The 16,263-nt window shown below is 39.9% G+C and overlaps 1 protein-coding gene across 1 annotated transcript in view; it reads right to left on the reverse strand.

Annotated features, from left to right (window-relative positions):
• Nucleotides 1–498: 498 nt before the first annotated feature.
• The window catches only part of EPB41L4B (erythrocyte membrane protein band 4.1 like 4B), a 172,003-nt gene continuing 156,238 nt past the window's right edge, over nucleotides 499–16,263 (reverse strand). Inside the window, exons 24-26 of the mRNA XM_017739074.1 lie at nucleotides 10,841–10,909; nucleotides 6,937–7,100; nucleotides 499–5,340 (exon numbers count right to left, since the gene is read on the reverse strand). Of these exons, the coding sequence (XP_017594563.1) occupies nucleotides 5,271–5,340; nucleotides 6,937–7,100; nucleotides 10,841–10,909 (303 nt within the window). The 3' untranslated portion in view covers nucleotides 499–5,270. The remainder of the gene's footprint in view (nucleotides 5,341–6,936; nucleotides 7,101–10,840; nucleotides 10,910–16,263) is intronic.

The following is a 16,263-nucleotide window of genomic DNA, read 5'->3' on the forward strand; positions in this document are numbered from 1 at the left end:
TGTTTGAAAAAAATTGCAGTGATCAGGCTTTGTTTGTTTTGGGTTTTTTGGTGGGTATGTTTTTAAATTTTCCTCGATGGAGCAGTTTAAGAACTTCGTGTCTCTCAGCCCTGTGTGGAACATTCCTCCCCCCTTCCACTCTAGTAATGTTTTTTTGCTGCCTTTTGAGCCCTAGATGAAAGCACAAAAACCTGCCAAGTTTTGTGTTTGTCTACCTTGATCCTGCCAGTGTTTTTCTGGGTCTGATATTCAGCAAAGTGTGCCCCACCTAATGACCCCACAAATGATTGGCACCCCACAAAACTGAACTGTAACTTTAAGGTGGAGGAAACCCTCTGGGATTTATGAAGAAATTATCTCTCCATTTTTTCTTTGCATTGCAATTTTTTTTATGATGGTGGATCCACTTTACTAGCAAGCAAATGTTTCCTTCAATTGGCATGTTGCCCCTTGCCTCCTAAATGACTGGTTTGACTACAAATTGCTCAGACTCTGTGATTTATTTTTCATTTCTTTTATTGCAGGCATGAATACAGGAACAGGTAAACAGCTGAGCCGTAAAAGTTTCTCTTTAGGCATGTTTTCAACAAAATGCCATCATACACTGTCTGATGATACACGCTGCTACTCAGATGAAACAAAATGGGAGCAGTCTTGCTTTAAAGCTGCTGCCCACCACTCAATGCTGCAGCTGCCAAAGAAGCCTTCTCCTCCACTTACTCTCTATCTTCCCTCCTTCTCCACATCATCTACAGCTTCTTTTACGGCACTTAACTTTACAAAACACAGTTGTGAGGCTAATCTTACATGCAATTACAGATCAGTCTCAGTATATTTATTGCAAACTCCTTGAACATCAGGACATTAAAAAAAAAAGAAAAAGAAAAAGAAAAAGAAAAAGAAAAAGAAAGAAAAAATATTCCATTGCATAATTACAAGTTGGGTTTTTGCAGCAAATGAACCAGAAATGTATTCAGAAAAAAAAACCAAAACCAAAGGCTATTTGTAAACAGTTCAAACAAAACATGATGCTGCCTCCAATGAAACATTTCACTGCATTGCCAGCTCTGTTCCAAATGGGCACATAGGAATCCTGTTGCAAGAGAGTGAAGCCACGAACTGAAACTTTGGAGGAGTTAATTTTCAAATTTTGCTCTTCCAGGGTGTATGAAACATGAAAAGTCTGCACACACTGTGGGATCTGAGAGAGGTGTGGAATCTCAACCAACATTTCAAAAGAAAACCTGGTTATTCCTTTTAAAACAAAATAGTGGAAACAGCTGAGCCACACAAAAACAAAGCACAATTGGTTGGCTTCCAAAAGAGACTGCAAAATGAGAAAATATTTAACTCCTTGCATAGCTATTTAAATGGCCAATAAAGTTTGCTGGAATCACCCAAACATGACAACATTGCATTCCGCTGCTTAGAGACTTCACGCTGAAAAGCTGGGATCTGCTGACGGGCTCAGAGCATCACTCGGGGCACTGCGAAAAGCCGGGGCCACCCCTGGTAGGCTCTGCCAGTGTGGCTACAGCAGGAGGTGTTCTCAACCAGCTACTCCCAGATGGAGCACAGCCGTAGCAAAGCCTCTGTGCTTATGTCACTGTAAGTTGTTATCCCAGCTCTCTGCTCTCCCACAAGGGATAAAAGCTGTTCTGATAAAAGGATATTTCTGCTAGTTTATTTACACCTAATGTGCAAGGCTTTCTCTGGCAGAGCTACGCCGATCACAAGTCGTACCTCGAAGCTGAACCCTGGATGATGCAGCTGAGTCAGCAAGGGTTTGCAATGTAGACCCAACCAGAGGGACGGAAAGCAGGATTCATCTCACTTAACTTTAATCAGGATAAAGGTAGACACTTAAGTCAGAGGCACCTCCGGAAGACAGTTCCTTTGATCTCTCATCAGGTGAGAGCTGGGCATTTTCATGTTAGATGAGATGAACCCTTTCCCAGGAGAGCTGAAGAGACAAAATCCTTTCAGCCACCCCTTCCTGTCACCAGTTCTGGAGAACATGCTTCAGAATGCTGTTCAAATGCATTATCTTTACATATGTCAATGTACATGATAATGATAGCCTGTGCTGGGCTTCATGCTGCCACAACTACATATGCAAGCTCATTAAAGCTAGCTCAGATACTTCTGCACTATTATATAGACATACCTTCAGGCAGAGTATCCTTTAACACCTGAAAAGTTAAATTGTAGGGGCAAATCTGGACTATCTGCCTCTCTGCAATATGTTCATGTTGGCATTGTCTTGTTCACAGTAGTTTTGGGTAACAGGTGTCCTAACACTGTAATTCCCAACCAGAGGTGAGGCAGTTTCTTCAGAGGATGTGAAAACTGAGATGCTGAAGCATGGCTGAAGAAGGTTCATAGTAAGAAAGAACAAGGTGATGACATTCCACAGTTAAAAGTTTAGTTTGATATCAGTAAAACAGTTTAAATAAAGCTCCATTAGACTGCAGATTAGGAAACAGTGGCAGCCAGTGGATAAGACACTAAAACAAGACAAGGCAACGTACTTGGAGTTGTTCTGTAGAAAACATCCCACAGAAACTAAGCAGCCACATGAGCCTTTCTCTCTTCTCCTGGTGGGAACCAAAGAAGGAGGAATCTCTGCCCTTCTTCAGCTATCCCAGAGTATGCCTCAGCTATAAAGACTTGGCTGTATAAAGTAACCTTTGTTCACATTTCTTGTTTTCCGGTTCTGACTATTTCAGCTGAAGAAATTTTATACAGTGGGAGCAATAATGATGCACATAAAATAATAAACTAATAGACTGTTTATGGGCCAGAACATCTGATGAGCTGGTCAGACTCAGGCATTCCGTTTTGCTAAAGCCTTTTTGCTTATGTGACCAGACTGACTTAATGTGGGTAACTGGATCTGTTTTGCCCCCAAACCTGAAGGCATATTGTGGGGTTCCTAAAGTTCACTCCATGGCAATCAGTATGACCGAAGGATGTGTTCAGATTTTTTTCTGTTTGTTTTCTTTCCCTTCTTTTCCTTGACAATGACTTTGTGAAACTGTTGCCAGTTCAAACACAATTGGGGGTTACCTAACAGGCAGAAAACCAGATTCAGCTAGAGTCAGCACTGTGCCATTCTCAATCTTACTTTGTTTTGCTCTCCCAAACCAGCATTTCTAGTTACAATTTTCATTTATTCGTTGTTCAGAAGGCTCACTCTCACCTGGACACAGGCAAAATGTGCTGCTGCCTCTCCCTCACCGATACCTTCTGGGAAGGGGTGAGAAAAGAGTAACAGGATATTGCATTCTTTTGTGTCTGTGCATTTTCCCTTCCTTTCTGATTTCCTCACAGGGATTTAATGTTCCTAACCAATTTTTTATATTGATGGAGTGGGGCATTAAAACATAAGGAATGGAAATGTCCTGGCTCTGCAACTAGAGGGTGGACAGCATACAAGTCATATCTGATTACCCAGAAAAGTCACCGGAATGCTTTTGAATCTACAGTCCAGGTGAGTTTTTGTGGCTCCTTGTGCCCACTGCTCATGTTGAGCCACTTTGGTTAAATTTTGTAATGTGATTTTCTACATAACATTTGTGCTGTGTGTTTTGACCCAATTTATGGCAACCAGAAAGTTTTGGGTTTGGTGGATTTAAACGGGAAGCTTAATGCTAATTTCTTGTCCCAGAAAATATAAGATAGACAAGCCATTTTATACCTTCACATTGCAATCCACAGTCTTACGAAGCTCTCCAGAACTCTCATTTCAGAAAAACAGCAGAAGCTAACTCTGAAGGAAACCCAGTCTCACAGCAATCACTTCCCAGCCTCCACACAAACAAACTGCTTAAGCTGAGATAAAGCCATTGTAATCAGTGCCAAATGGAGGGCAATTTTTTATCTTAATACAAATAAGAGAACATAGTGTACAGAATAACAGAAAAATATACATCTTCAGCCATACAAAATGCACAAAAGCTTTCCTGTTGAAAGAGTACCTTGTAGCTGACAGTCAGATGTTGTTTGTTTTCTAGATGACCCTGAACTACTGAACAAGGGGAAACAGAGACTTTTTTTTCCCTAGGAAATAGTTGGTAGCATTACCTGTGTAATTCCCTCCCTGTGGCTGCAGCTCTGCTAGTGCTGGACCACCCACCCCACCTCATGCCTGAGAGAGCTCCACTGGATGTAGAGGCTGCTTGGGTGTTGGAGGTGACCAGGATGTATAGCCAGGTGCACCCTCCGCAGGTTTGCCGGGACACATGTGCTGATTAGTAGAGTTAAAAATATGGGTATAGGCACAGCTATGCCATAAACTATCACTGTTCTTGTTCTTTAAAGTGACCAGTCAATTCATGTTAGTCAGGAAGGTGGTTTATTTATCCATGAAGGAAAAAAATTCTCCCTCTGTGAGCTATGTCCACACCGCTGAGGCTCTACAACCTTCAGTGCTGGGGCAGAAGATGTCCGAGTGTGGGCTAGCCTTAAAGCCTAGGCAAACTCGAGAAGGTAAAACTCCACACTTACTTTAAAAAAGTCAGTATCAAGCTAGAAAGTCAGTAGGAAATTACTTTAAACAACGCATTTTTTTTATCCATTAATGGAAATACGGTAAGATTTAGTTGAAGGTTTAGGTCAAGGTGACAAACTCTAGGGAGTACTGGGTGCGTATATCTGTAGGGTGGGGTGTCTCTCCCCCTTGCAGCTATTTATATCTCTGAGTGAAGGTTAAGGTTAGGAATTTAATAAGACAGCCGTTTATTCTGTGGAGACTAACAGTCCTGGGGTTAGGATGTAATAATCATTCTTCTGCTTTAAAAATGGTTCTTTAACAAATAGCAGTAGCTCATTGCAATTTTCAGTTGTACAAAATGACATATTTTCTATGTTACTATCAAAATATTCTGCATAACATTAATTTCTGTGCACTTATTAACATATGTACAGAACAGTGTTTCCCAATAGAAATCAGTATGCTCCTTGCTGATCCTCTTTGCCCTAGATTTACCAAAACCAAACCAGAAATTAATTGTGTTAATAGTATAAAATCTCAGGAGAGATAAAGGATTGAAGGTTTATTTCCCAGCAGCAAATGAATAAAGGAACTCCTTCAAGTTAGAGTCTAGCCGAGACGTGATTTTAACCAACCGTGGTGAATCCAGGCGAGCCAGGAATATCACACATTTTCCCAATGCATTATGTTGAGTACACAGAAGCAGAGGAATGTAAACAGACAGAAGGCACATGAAAGGCCCCAATCCATTCTCCATCTGACGGAAGTGCGAATTTCATAATTCTGTCATCAAGAGTCTTTTCATCATTTTCTCTCTCTCAAGTTCACGCCTCAGAGTCTCAGCACTGTGTAATTAATGCACAAACAGCCAATTATGGGAACAACAATAAGTCTCAGATTTCAATTTAAAATAATTAACATTTTCAAAATACCAAAGGAGGGGAAAAAAAGGTCAGACTCAATTCAGTGAAAAAGCTGATAACTGATGGCTGATTCAAAAACAAGTATCACTTGATATTTCTGAAGAGCAAACAGAGGCAAGAAGAAGGATATAAAAAGATCCACATGGCAAAACAGTTTATAATTTCATCTAACCCCCATTAAAGGCTACTCATTTCAAAGGAAGCTGGACTAGGACTCTAAAAATGGAGCAGCTACAGCAAATGCCATCATGAAAGACTACTGTTACAGCCTTCTGCTCCTTGGTGTGGTCTGATATTGAGGGATATCTATATACATAGATACATAGATATGCTGAATTTACCGCAGTCCTGCACATATCAGGGTGTGGGAATTGGAGCCTGAAGTTCTCACTTTCACCAATTCACTCCAGAGCCCAGAGGCTTTGTAACCCTGGGAATGCCTCGGGTAAGTGATTCCATTTCTGAAACTGTTTACCGTGCTGTTCTGAAAGTTATGTATCTCACACTTGTAACAGAGTTTGGAGATTTAAACTGCATTGCAGAAACCTTGCAGCTCATTTGTGGAGAAGCAGGGGTAGAATCACCCACGTGTGCTTGAGACATCCTACAGAAGCTGAGTTCAGCATTACAGCTTCAGAATTACATTTTTACTGGAATGATAAATTTTTAGATGAGTTAGCACTGTTGAGCAAGTGTGCAGGTGCAATTAACCAACATCTGCAAAAAATAATGAACAACCAAAAATGGGAATTGACTACGAATCCAAAAGTAAAAAAGACTCATTTATTATGATGTCAAAGAAATACTTTTCTCTTCATAAGCCTAAGACTATTTGTGCTCCAGAAATACAGAGTATATCAACTGCTACATTTATATTCAGTAAATTATCAGCTTGGGAAGTTCAGCTTTGATTAAATTATAGAATAAGAAGCCTGCATGCAAAACCAGTAGGATGAAATAATAGAAAACTGAAAAGAGTCTGCCTGTGGAAAGGTGGTATAGCTTGTTGTTTCTCTGAGAAATTACAAGGCCACTGTAACACATTACTAAAAAAGAAAAAGAAAGAAAAAGAAAGAGGTACAAGGAAGAAAACCAATGCCTGTTTTTCATTTGGAAGAACAGACATTTCTCAACCTCAGCTTTCCCCCATGGACATCTAATTTCAAAAAACAAATTGTAACAGCAATTATTAAAACAAAACCTTTGTGGTTCAGACAAAATGACTTGCCTGAGGAAAATCTGCACAACCCTTTCTCTCCAGGCCATTGGCCACAGAAATGGTACACTGCTGGCTACAGTAGTTAATTAAGGTAGGCTTTTTTTAAATCTCAGAGCATGAGAGTATGAGTTACAGGTATTTCTTTACGTAACTCACCTATTCTGAAGTAGTCAAGCAATAATGTTTTGGTATAAGAGAAAATTACACTTTATGGTAATTATGACAGAAAAAGGGAAATCAAGCTGACTCCTTTAATGCAGAGAGCATCATAGTATTTCTGTGGAAGAACTGCACAGTACCTGTCTGCCAGCGAAATGGGCTTATGCGACGTATATACTGTCTGGACTGTTGGAGTCGGAATAGTCTCTGCCAGAGACCTCAGGACAGGTGAGGGAGACACCAGCGTAATCTTAGGAGATGACTGCACCCCACAGCACTGTAATTTGCTGTCTGCAAATTCTGCCTACAAAAAAATAAAAGGATGTACAAGAAAAGAAAAGAAAGAAAAAATTGTAAATTAGCTGCTGCTGGTCTTGCCATCCTTCACTATCCAATTCATTGCCAAGCACTCGGTAACAGAAACTGAGAATGAGAACAAACGGGAGGCTGTGGCTATAACCTCTCAGTGCAACCTCTGCAGATGCTGGACAGCCACCTCTTTTGATGCCTGGGGGATCAGCCTGATTGCAGCATGCGCTGGATGAAATGACACGGCACGTATGGGACTGGCAGCATTCAGGTAAAAAACATAATCAGTCTGGAGAATGACACTTATCATTATTGCATTTTCCCTAAAAGTGATGCGGAATGTTGACAACATGAGATTTCTGGAATATTCTTCAGGAATCTTATACACTTTGCTGGTGGGTCCTCTAACTACTCTGTGTTTTGTTAACAGCTGGGGTTCTGGGCTTTTAGGAGTCCAGGTTTTGAAATCTCCGCCCCTTTCCCACATTTGCTAACTGGAACATGCCTCAAGAGAAATATTTTTGCAGTATCCAGTGACAGGCAATGTTAAAGCAATATTGGAAGTGCAGATTTAAGACAAAGATCAAGCAACCATCTCCTGTCTTTCATGTGAGGCATATTAGCACAGCATTATAGCAAAGACTGGGCTACCCTTACAACCAGAGGGGGAGGATCCCTAAAAATCAAACAGCCCTGTCTTGTTTTTTGGCATGGGCTATTTGTCATGCCAAACCACAGCAGCTAGTGCCTGTGGAGCATGTCTGACCCTGACCTGGGAAGAACACAGAGCAACTGCAGTTGTCAGTGTGTCAGGATCATTAGAACATTCTCCTGCTAGTATCAGCTCCATTTCTTCCTTGATGACTTTTTCTTCTGGACCTGATTCAGAGTCTAAGGCAGGGAGGAAGAAAAATCACCATCATAAGGAAGCAGCTATTTGAAGAGCAACCTTTATTTTTTTGGTCTTAATTATTTCTCAAATTCTGCAAACCTCTGCAAATGATTCAAAAACATAGTTTAAACAGTGGGAAAAATATTTGACCCCAGGAAAGACTGCCTCTGTTAGGCTTGCTTGCTTACTGTCACTTTTTAACATGTCTAAACACATCTGTTATGATCCAAAATAACCTCTTAAGCAAAAGGAATTCCATTGATTCCACAAAATTAGTAAAATGGAAAAATGTAAAATCAACTAAAGAAACTCTCCTGTGTGTAAATAATGGCTAATAGAACCTGTTCAAAATTCTCTGTCATTCAACTTTTAAAACTCAACCTTACAAACTGCCGGGGTGTGAAATCTGGTGTTCCTCATACAGGACCCCTGTGCTCTGAGGACTGCCCGATCTTACTGTATGGCATGAGAAGAAGACATCACTCTGCAGCTGATGTAAATTCTCCCAGCCTCAGTGAAATCAGCAGTGATGACAAACTACACTTGCTGAAGAATTGCCTGGAGTCCCATTGTGTGTTTGCTCTGGATGATTATTTTACAGGAGATATCCAAACAATTTTTTTATTTATATGTCTGATTGCATGGTACACTTAGCCAAATATTTAACTGGTCTAAACAGATAAAATGTCATTAATTTAAATCTATATGACTTATGCCTGCCTGAGAATATGGCCATCATGCCTGCCATTTTTCTATGAAATTCAGAGGGTTCCTGGCTTGAAGCTTATATTTAAACATTCCAGGTAACCACATCACCTAATTTTTCATCTGATCAACACAACTGCGTATACACCACCAAATTTGAAGCTGTACATGAAAGGTAAAGCCTTCTAAATATCACTCTCCATATTCCTGCTTAATAACATTTCAATGTTTTCTTCCACAAAAAAAAAAAAAAAAAAAAAAAAAAAAAAGGGGGAAGGGGAAGTAAGGAAAAGAAACAAGAAAACAACAAAAAAGAAAAGAAATCAATTAACAAACATTACCATCTGGGTCTGTGTGTGACTGGAGACCATTCAGAGTTAGATCTCATCAGGATGACCTGAAATGCTTCTGTGGAAAGACACCGCCCTTTGGGCTGGGACAGAGGGCCATGAAACACAGGACCAAATCCCACCTAACTCTCCTGATAGTTTTCCCATCTCTATGCAGTCCCATTGGCAGCTGCCTGTTTGCCACAGATATTTGTACATAACTCACTAAAAGGAATGTACGGGATCATGTGATGGATCATACATCGTTAGGTTTTTATTGCAATGGTATTTTAAATATTTGTGATCTGGATTTTGCCCTCCACCCTGCCCAGGGAAATGGAAATCTATGGGGAGAAGATAGGATTTCAGAAAGATTAGTTTGAATTTTGCTTTGCTTATTTTCTCCTGACAGAACATAACAAAAATTCAACATTTGAATTTGCCATGAAATAGCCATATTCTGCAATATGGAAATTTCTGTGGTTAAGTATATCAGTATACCTTCTCTTTGTATTTCAGAATTCTGACCCCCCAATTATGAAAATATATGTTATACACCCCTCCTAAATTTTGCTTTCATCCTGTCAGAGACAGAAAAATAATGTCTGACTATCAATACTAATTAGTGGGAAAGCTATTTTGGGGGCACATCTTTTTGTTTAGATAAAGGAGTACTGTGAAAGACACAAGCAGTGTAACTGTGGGTTAGCTTTTATCACAACTGTGCTGTCTGGACTTGGCTGACATAAAAAAAACATTCCTGTGTACTTTCAAATGCCTTTAATTAGAGCTCAACTGTGGCACTTACACAGCTTGGGGATGCTAACTCTGGTTTTAAAATACCTATTTGGAGAAAAAACACATTTACATAAAAGCCCATGATCAGGTTTATTGTGAAAGAAAAGCCTCTTTCTTTAAATCATTAAATACAGACAGAACCTCCACATGACCCAACAGTGAATTAAGTTACTTATCTTGGATTATATGCCAGATATAGATTGCTGCAACCAGTAAAATTTAAAGTCACAGTCTGAAATGCTTCATTTTGCAAATGTAACTTAAAAATTGTAAGTCATTTTATATGGGGTTTATAAGCAGAGTGTTTCCTAAAGAGTAGTTAAATTTGTCATACTTTTTTTGTCATACTTATTACATAATGCCTCTACCACTAAAGCAAGATTTCGATTGTACTTACTTTTTAAATTGTCAGTTTTCTGTTTTTATGTAGTTTACCTCACCAAAATCCCTAAGTCACATCTTCTGTGAAAATTTAACAAGAGTGTAGTTCAATATTGGATTCAAGCTCTTACGTAAACATGAGAGTTTATACAAGGATACCATTGTAGTCACTCACCCACTAACTATAATTCTTTAAAATTCAGATGTAAATTCAATGAAAATCAGGGCCCTCTTTGTGATGGCACAGCAGGTGGTTTCAGGCAGGAGGCCATGCAATTGCTAGACAGAGGACTAAGTCTTCCCATTCCCTTACTGCTCCCTGTAAAGATGTTACGGAGCTTCACAAGTGTCCTCTGCAGTCCTGAACTGAACAACATTTTGGAACTGACTTCATCAGTGGTGAGCCTTGACCTTTAACTCTTAGTCCTCTGTCTAGTAAGCAGCAATGTCTGAATGCAGGCAACATTTTGTATAATGGAAATATTTAACTGCTTTGTACTCTAATTTCTACTTGGAATTTATCCTTTTTTTTTTTTTTTTTGAGGACTGCTTAGTGCATAGATTTCTGACATTTAAAAAATCAGTTGGAATTGTGTTAAAACACAGTTTTTAGTTGCACGTTCTACTTACAGAAAACTGTGGTACTGTTGTAAAGGGATCGAAAAAAGGATTAGATGTATCAGCAGGGAATGTCTTTATCTTTAAAAAAGATAAAGAAAAAGATGTTACTTTCAGAGCATAAAAATGCAAAAGAAAAAAAAAAGCAGCAAAGCATTGCAACTACAGTGACATATCCAACAAATCAGAGCAGTTCAGCAGTGCTTGGACCAGACCCAAAAAAGACCCCTCCAAAAATGCACACAGAAACCTGATGATGAATAGTCAAAGCATAAATATGAAAACTTGATAAATTAATTTTACCATGTAATTAAATCTGTTGAGCAAATACAGAGCTGGTTGCATACAATGTATCTTCCAATTCTGTCACCAGAATTATTATTATTCCTTCCTTCAGCCAGCACTACATTTTAAGATATGCAATATGAAGTGCAGGAGCAAATTTTGTTGTGCAGGAACTTTGTCTAAAGAACTTGTGCTTTAAATATTTTAGAATTCCAAATTCTCACTTACACAGTTGCTGCCAAAGACAAACAATCACACAAGATGGGATCAAAAGGAAATCATATATTAAAAAACCACGGGGACAGCTGTTTGTTTCAGGCAGCTACAAGGCCCTGTGTTGAGAGGAAGGCTGTGGATAAAGGATGACCCTTGGAGGTTTTTTGAAAAGTGCATGGAGACAAAGAGGAGAGAGACCAACACATCCATCTGCCGAGAGGGCTTGGTCCATGAGGATAGTCACTGGTGTGACCAGACCCTGCTGGAAGTCACTTCTGCCTTTAAAGTAGTTTCAAACATCAGCTGAAATTAAAAATATATCAAAAGCAACAACAATCTCTGTCCCACTTCATTGTGAATGCTGTTTCTCATTATTTTCCTTTTTAGAATGCAGACATTATTCATTCATTCGGAGAGGACAAAATAGCAGATAAACATATGAGTTTTGAACTGCACTTCATGCTTTCCCTTTGGAAAATCATATTTTTCACTGTAAAGGTGTGTTTTTCACTTTATTACAGGAACTGCTGTGCATTGGTTTGTTATGCATGTCTCCAATCATAATTTACAAACTACAGCTACGCAACTGTTGTTTAATAATAAGGAAAGCTACCCTGAGGGCCCTGAGTCCCTGTAGGCCAAAGAAAAACCTGGAATTATGACATCAAATATAATTAAGTAAATGTACAGTGTTTATTTTGCAAATAAAATAGCAGTAACATAATGGCTTATAAGAGTACCAAGGGAAATTAACAGCTATCTGTGGGCTTGCTTCTGCAAACATGTGGAATTCAGCTTAGCATTAATTGTCAGGCTTCTTACACATGAGGAGTATGGATAGCAAAGATACAGTCAAGCATGTAAATAACTTTTTAACAGAATAAAGGTGTTTGTAAATCAATTACACAGGCGTAAATGAGCTAACTCTGCAAAGGAGAAATTATTTCAAATCACAATTTTCTATGCAAACTTATTAAAGGAAATTTCACAGTCCTTTTACAGTCCTATATTCATGTCTGTTAGCAAAGTGTATTTATGTCTGCTTTATTGCTGATTGAACCTAACTCACTGGACTGACACAATAGCTCCTCACTGGTTTGTTATGTTACATTATACCCAGAGCCAAATCTGGACAGGTGTAGCATGTCTCACTCTTCTGAGAGACAGCACATACCCATGAGCCCAGGCTGACATTCTCAGGTTATGAAGGGTATATAATATGATGTTACAGTACAAAGTACAAGTGTACTCAGTTACAAACACAATCATTGAGCCAAACAGGGATGGGAAGCTGGCTGCTCGTGTGCAGTATGAGTTTGATATCCCACAGCTAAAATCTCTCTAATTTTGCCAGTTAGTCTCATTAAGGAAATGAAACACAGTTAGTGAATGCAGGAAAGAGAAATTATGCAGAATGCTTGAGAGTCCACAGGGACTTGGGAGCAGAGGCACATAACAGGAGTCAGCCACTGAGAACAGGCCGCTGTTACTCAAAAAGCACAACAGAGTTTATTGTTTTGGCCTTGATAAGATTGTTGCTGCCAGCTTCCATAGGCAAGGCAGAGAGACAACACTGTTGTTGCCTCTTCAGCATCGGCAAGAAGCTCTCAACTATTAATGGCTTGGCTCTTCAGAGTAGGAAGCTGGTACATCCTCATCCACACAATAGCAGAAAAAAATCCCATATATTCAAGAATATTGTTCAGACAGAGGATATGCAGGATGGGGAGACAGCAGTGTGGAAAGCATCACTTAAAAAATTGGTTTATGTGAAACCTGATTTGGAAATTTCAAAGGTCTTTTCAGTCAGGAATATACTTCACCTACTTTGACCTAACTGTCCTGCATGTTCACCATGACCAGCAGTAGCAGTTGCCAGCACCTGCAAGGGGGAAGAAAACCCTGTGATTCCCACCCCAGCACACAAGGAAAGCAGATGGGTGAGTCTCTTCCTTACCCTTGCACTGCAGTTGAGTATATTGCACAAAGTCAAAAATCTCAGAGCAGCTCAGAAAGCAAAACAACTCCCTGACCAGAACCTAAATGCTATGCCTTCCCCTCACAGCCTCTCTCTCTGCCCTAGTAGGAAGACATATCATACCTTTAAATATCTCCTAACTCACATGGCAGAAGCAGACCCGTAAATTTCCCAGGGTGCTTTCTTCTTCCTGCTGTGACAGCACCAGTTGAAAGATGCCACCTGGGAACTGAGAAAGGAAGAAGGGCAGAGCCAACTCTATCACCTACTTCAAAGCTGCAGTTCCTTCAGCCTCTGGAGACCTTCAGCAACTTCCAGGGTTTTCCTGGGATGGCACACACGAAGGGAAAAGGAAGGGGGAAGAGGAGATGGGCAGTTCCATGGGCAGATCAGTCTCATGAAGGGGAACTCTAGCTGCTCAGAGAAGTAAAACACAGTAGCTGCCAGTGTGTGGATTGCATATAGACCAGAGTGAGGTTTGCTGTCTGCTTTGGTATGAAACAAAACAAGTAACATCTTCGAAGTTTAATGCTCGGCACAATTCCTGTCATGGCAGATGGAGCAGCAAGCACATCCACATTGCTTAGATGGGCATTTTCTGGAACAGTCAGGCTCTTCTACAGGACCAAAAGGGACTGACTGGTGTCACAGGGGCTACAAAAATACCATGAGCAACAAGAGGTTAGAGCTGTGCTCTCCTTAACAGCACAGACAGGCTTTTAAGTACAAAACTTTATTTCAAGCACGCTTGCTCTCTCTGCAGGAGTGCCAACAGTCTTGCTGCCAAAGTCACAGCCATAAAACAACCTTTAAGGCAGCCCCCACGAGTAACTGTCAGGTTGCAGGGGCATGGCATGAAAGGGGAGTGAAGAAGTTTGGCATTCCAGCAGCATCTCACATGCTTGTTGCATAACCTGAAATGCCCCTTGCTTGAAAGGTCAGGGTGCATTACCACAACAGAATTACTTTGGACAAGCAGCTCCTTGTCTGGAATATTTAGCTTGGCAAGTTGAGAATTTACTAAGCTTAAAAGAACAGTTGACTGTCATAAAAAAAAAAAAAAAAAAAAAAAAAAGAAAAGAATAATAAAGAAGGAATCGGCATAGTCTCAGGAGAAGTCCAATGGTTGAGTAAGCTTTAGGGTGAAAAATCTGAAAATCAGTCAGGTATAACAGTAATATTGATTTTGTGGGAAAACGAGAAAAAATTTATTCCTCTGTGGATAATTTCCTAGCAGTACTCAAAGATTCTTTTTGCATTATTAGCTCTCCATTGGGGTAATATATTTTTGAGGCATCTTTGGCACAACCAGAAAGAATTAACAACACTGATTTTCCTTGTTTAGATTACGAGGGAGAATAAAGAAGGCTAAAGGAAAAAAAAAAGGACAAATGGACAAGAACCTTCCCCTTTTCTTTACATTTGTGCAAAGAGTTCTTCTGGATGAAATTTAAAATCTCTGTAAAAACAATTGCACTTTCCTGAAACACCTTTTAGATGAGTTAGGAGAAAAAAGTGTAACTTTCTCATAAAAGCAAATGGAAGTGGAGGGACATAAAGAAAGAGTATTTCTGTCAAGTTAATTGATATAAAATCAGTAAAATTTGGTATTTCTATCAGAAGGGAACGTTACAAATGTCCTTATTCTGGCAAAAAAATACTACTTTTGGGAGAAGTGGGCTTAATTTGGATATGTTCCCTTGCCTTTGGAATAGTGTATTCACTGCCTTGGCACAACTTTCTTTTCTTCCACAAAGGTCCAGTTATATTTTCTGCTGTTGATGCTTTGCTTCACTCCCATCCCCTGCACCTTGACTGGAGGCATTTGTAACATTATGGTGAAAAAGTGTGATCTCAGTGGGTAGGCACTGTCACTCTGTGCACTGACCAGAAGCAGACAGACTTTAGGCCAAACACTTCCCTGGACTCCCATGCATTGCAGCAAGAAGAGGCAGAGCTGTTAACACCTAAAGTGGTGTCATAAATAAGGCCCTCAGGATACACATATAGCCAGGAGTATTCTGTTGTGCTTTATTTCAAAGTACACGGTGTAAGGTGAATGCCATCATATCTATACAGCACAGAGGTTTGTTTCTACTCATCAAACTAGAAAAGGACGTCAGCTGAAATCTCTAGAGGACATTACACTAGCATTTGCCAGTCCTGACATGTGACATGACTTTAGAAATACCAGTTAACCATTAGGCTTAGTTTCCAAAAGCAGTGTGAAGATTCTAGACTCTGCAATTTTTCAGTAAAACTTCTTGTCTGCTGTCATACCATTTCAGTGGCTGAAATGAATAATGAGGCAGAAAATGTAAACCCAAAGATTTTCTGGTATTTTTCACCACAAAATACCTACATGGACAAACAAATTCTTTTCAGTGGGAGCAGTTCCAGGCTCAAATGATCGAACACTCAGATTATGTCAGCCCCAGTTTATGTCCTTCTTGTGTGGAATCATAACCAGCATGACAGGGAGGCATAATCACTGCCAGGATGCACAGGGCAAAAATCAGACCAAAACAGTGCAGCTCATCAAACTTGCAACAGGAAAGAAGCATAAATCAGCAATACTATTGACCAATTGGAAAAACCTGTGTGATGAACCATATGTCCCGATGAACATACTTGGTGCAAATCCCACACATGTTGCATCACAGGCCACCTTCTTTTCATGGGATGTAGGATTTTTTCTAGTTTTTGAATTGATATCTGGGTGCCCGTGTCAGCAGAGAGATTTTGTTTACACACATTAAAGAGGGCACTTCTGCAGAAATGTACTGTTGAAAACACCCTGAGGCACCAAATGCAAAGTTTCTGAAGAGGATGGGTTTCTGCACAAGCCACTAAGCCAGGGAGGAAGAAACTGAACTACATGTTCAGAACCTCCCTGCCTACTGTCACTCTCTCTGAGGAGACAACACTGGAAAATCTCCCTCATAGTTCCATCTGG

Source organism: Corvus brachyrhynchos, unplaced genomic scaffold (assembly GCF_000691975.1).
Source record: "Corvus brachyrhynchos isolate BGI_N302 unplaced genomic scaffold, ASM69197v1 scaffold7, whole genome shotgun sequence".
Lineage (NCBI taxonomy): Eukaryota > Metazoa > Chordata > Aves > Passeriformes > Corvidae > Corvus > Corvus brachyrhynchos.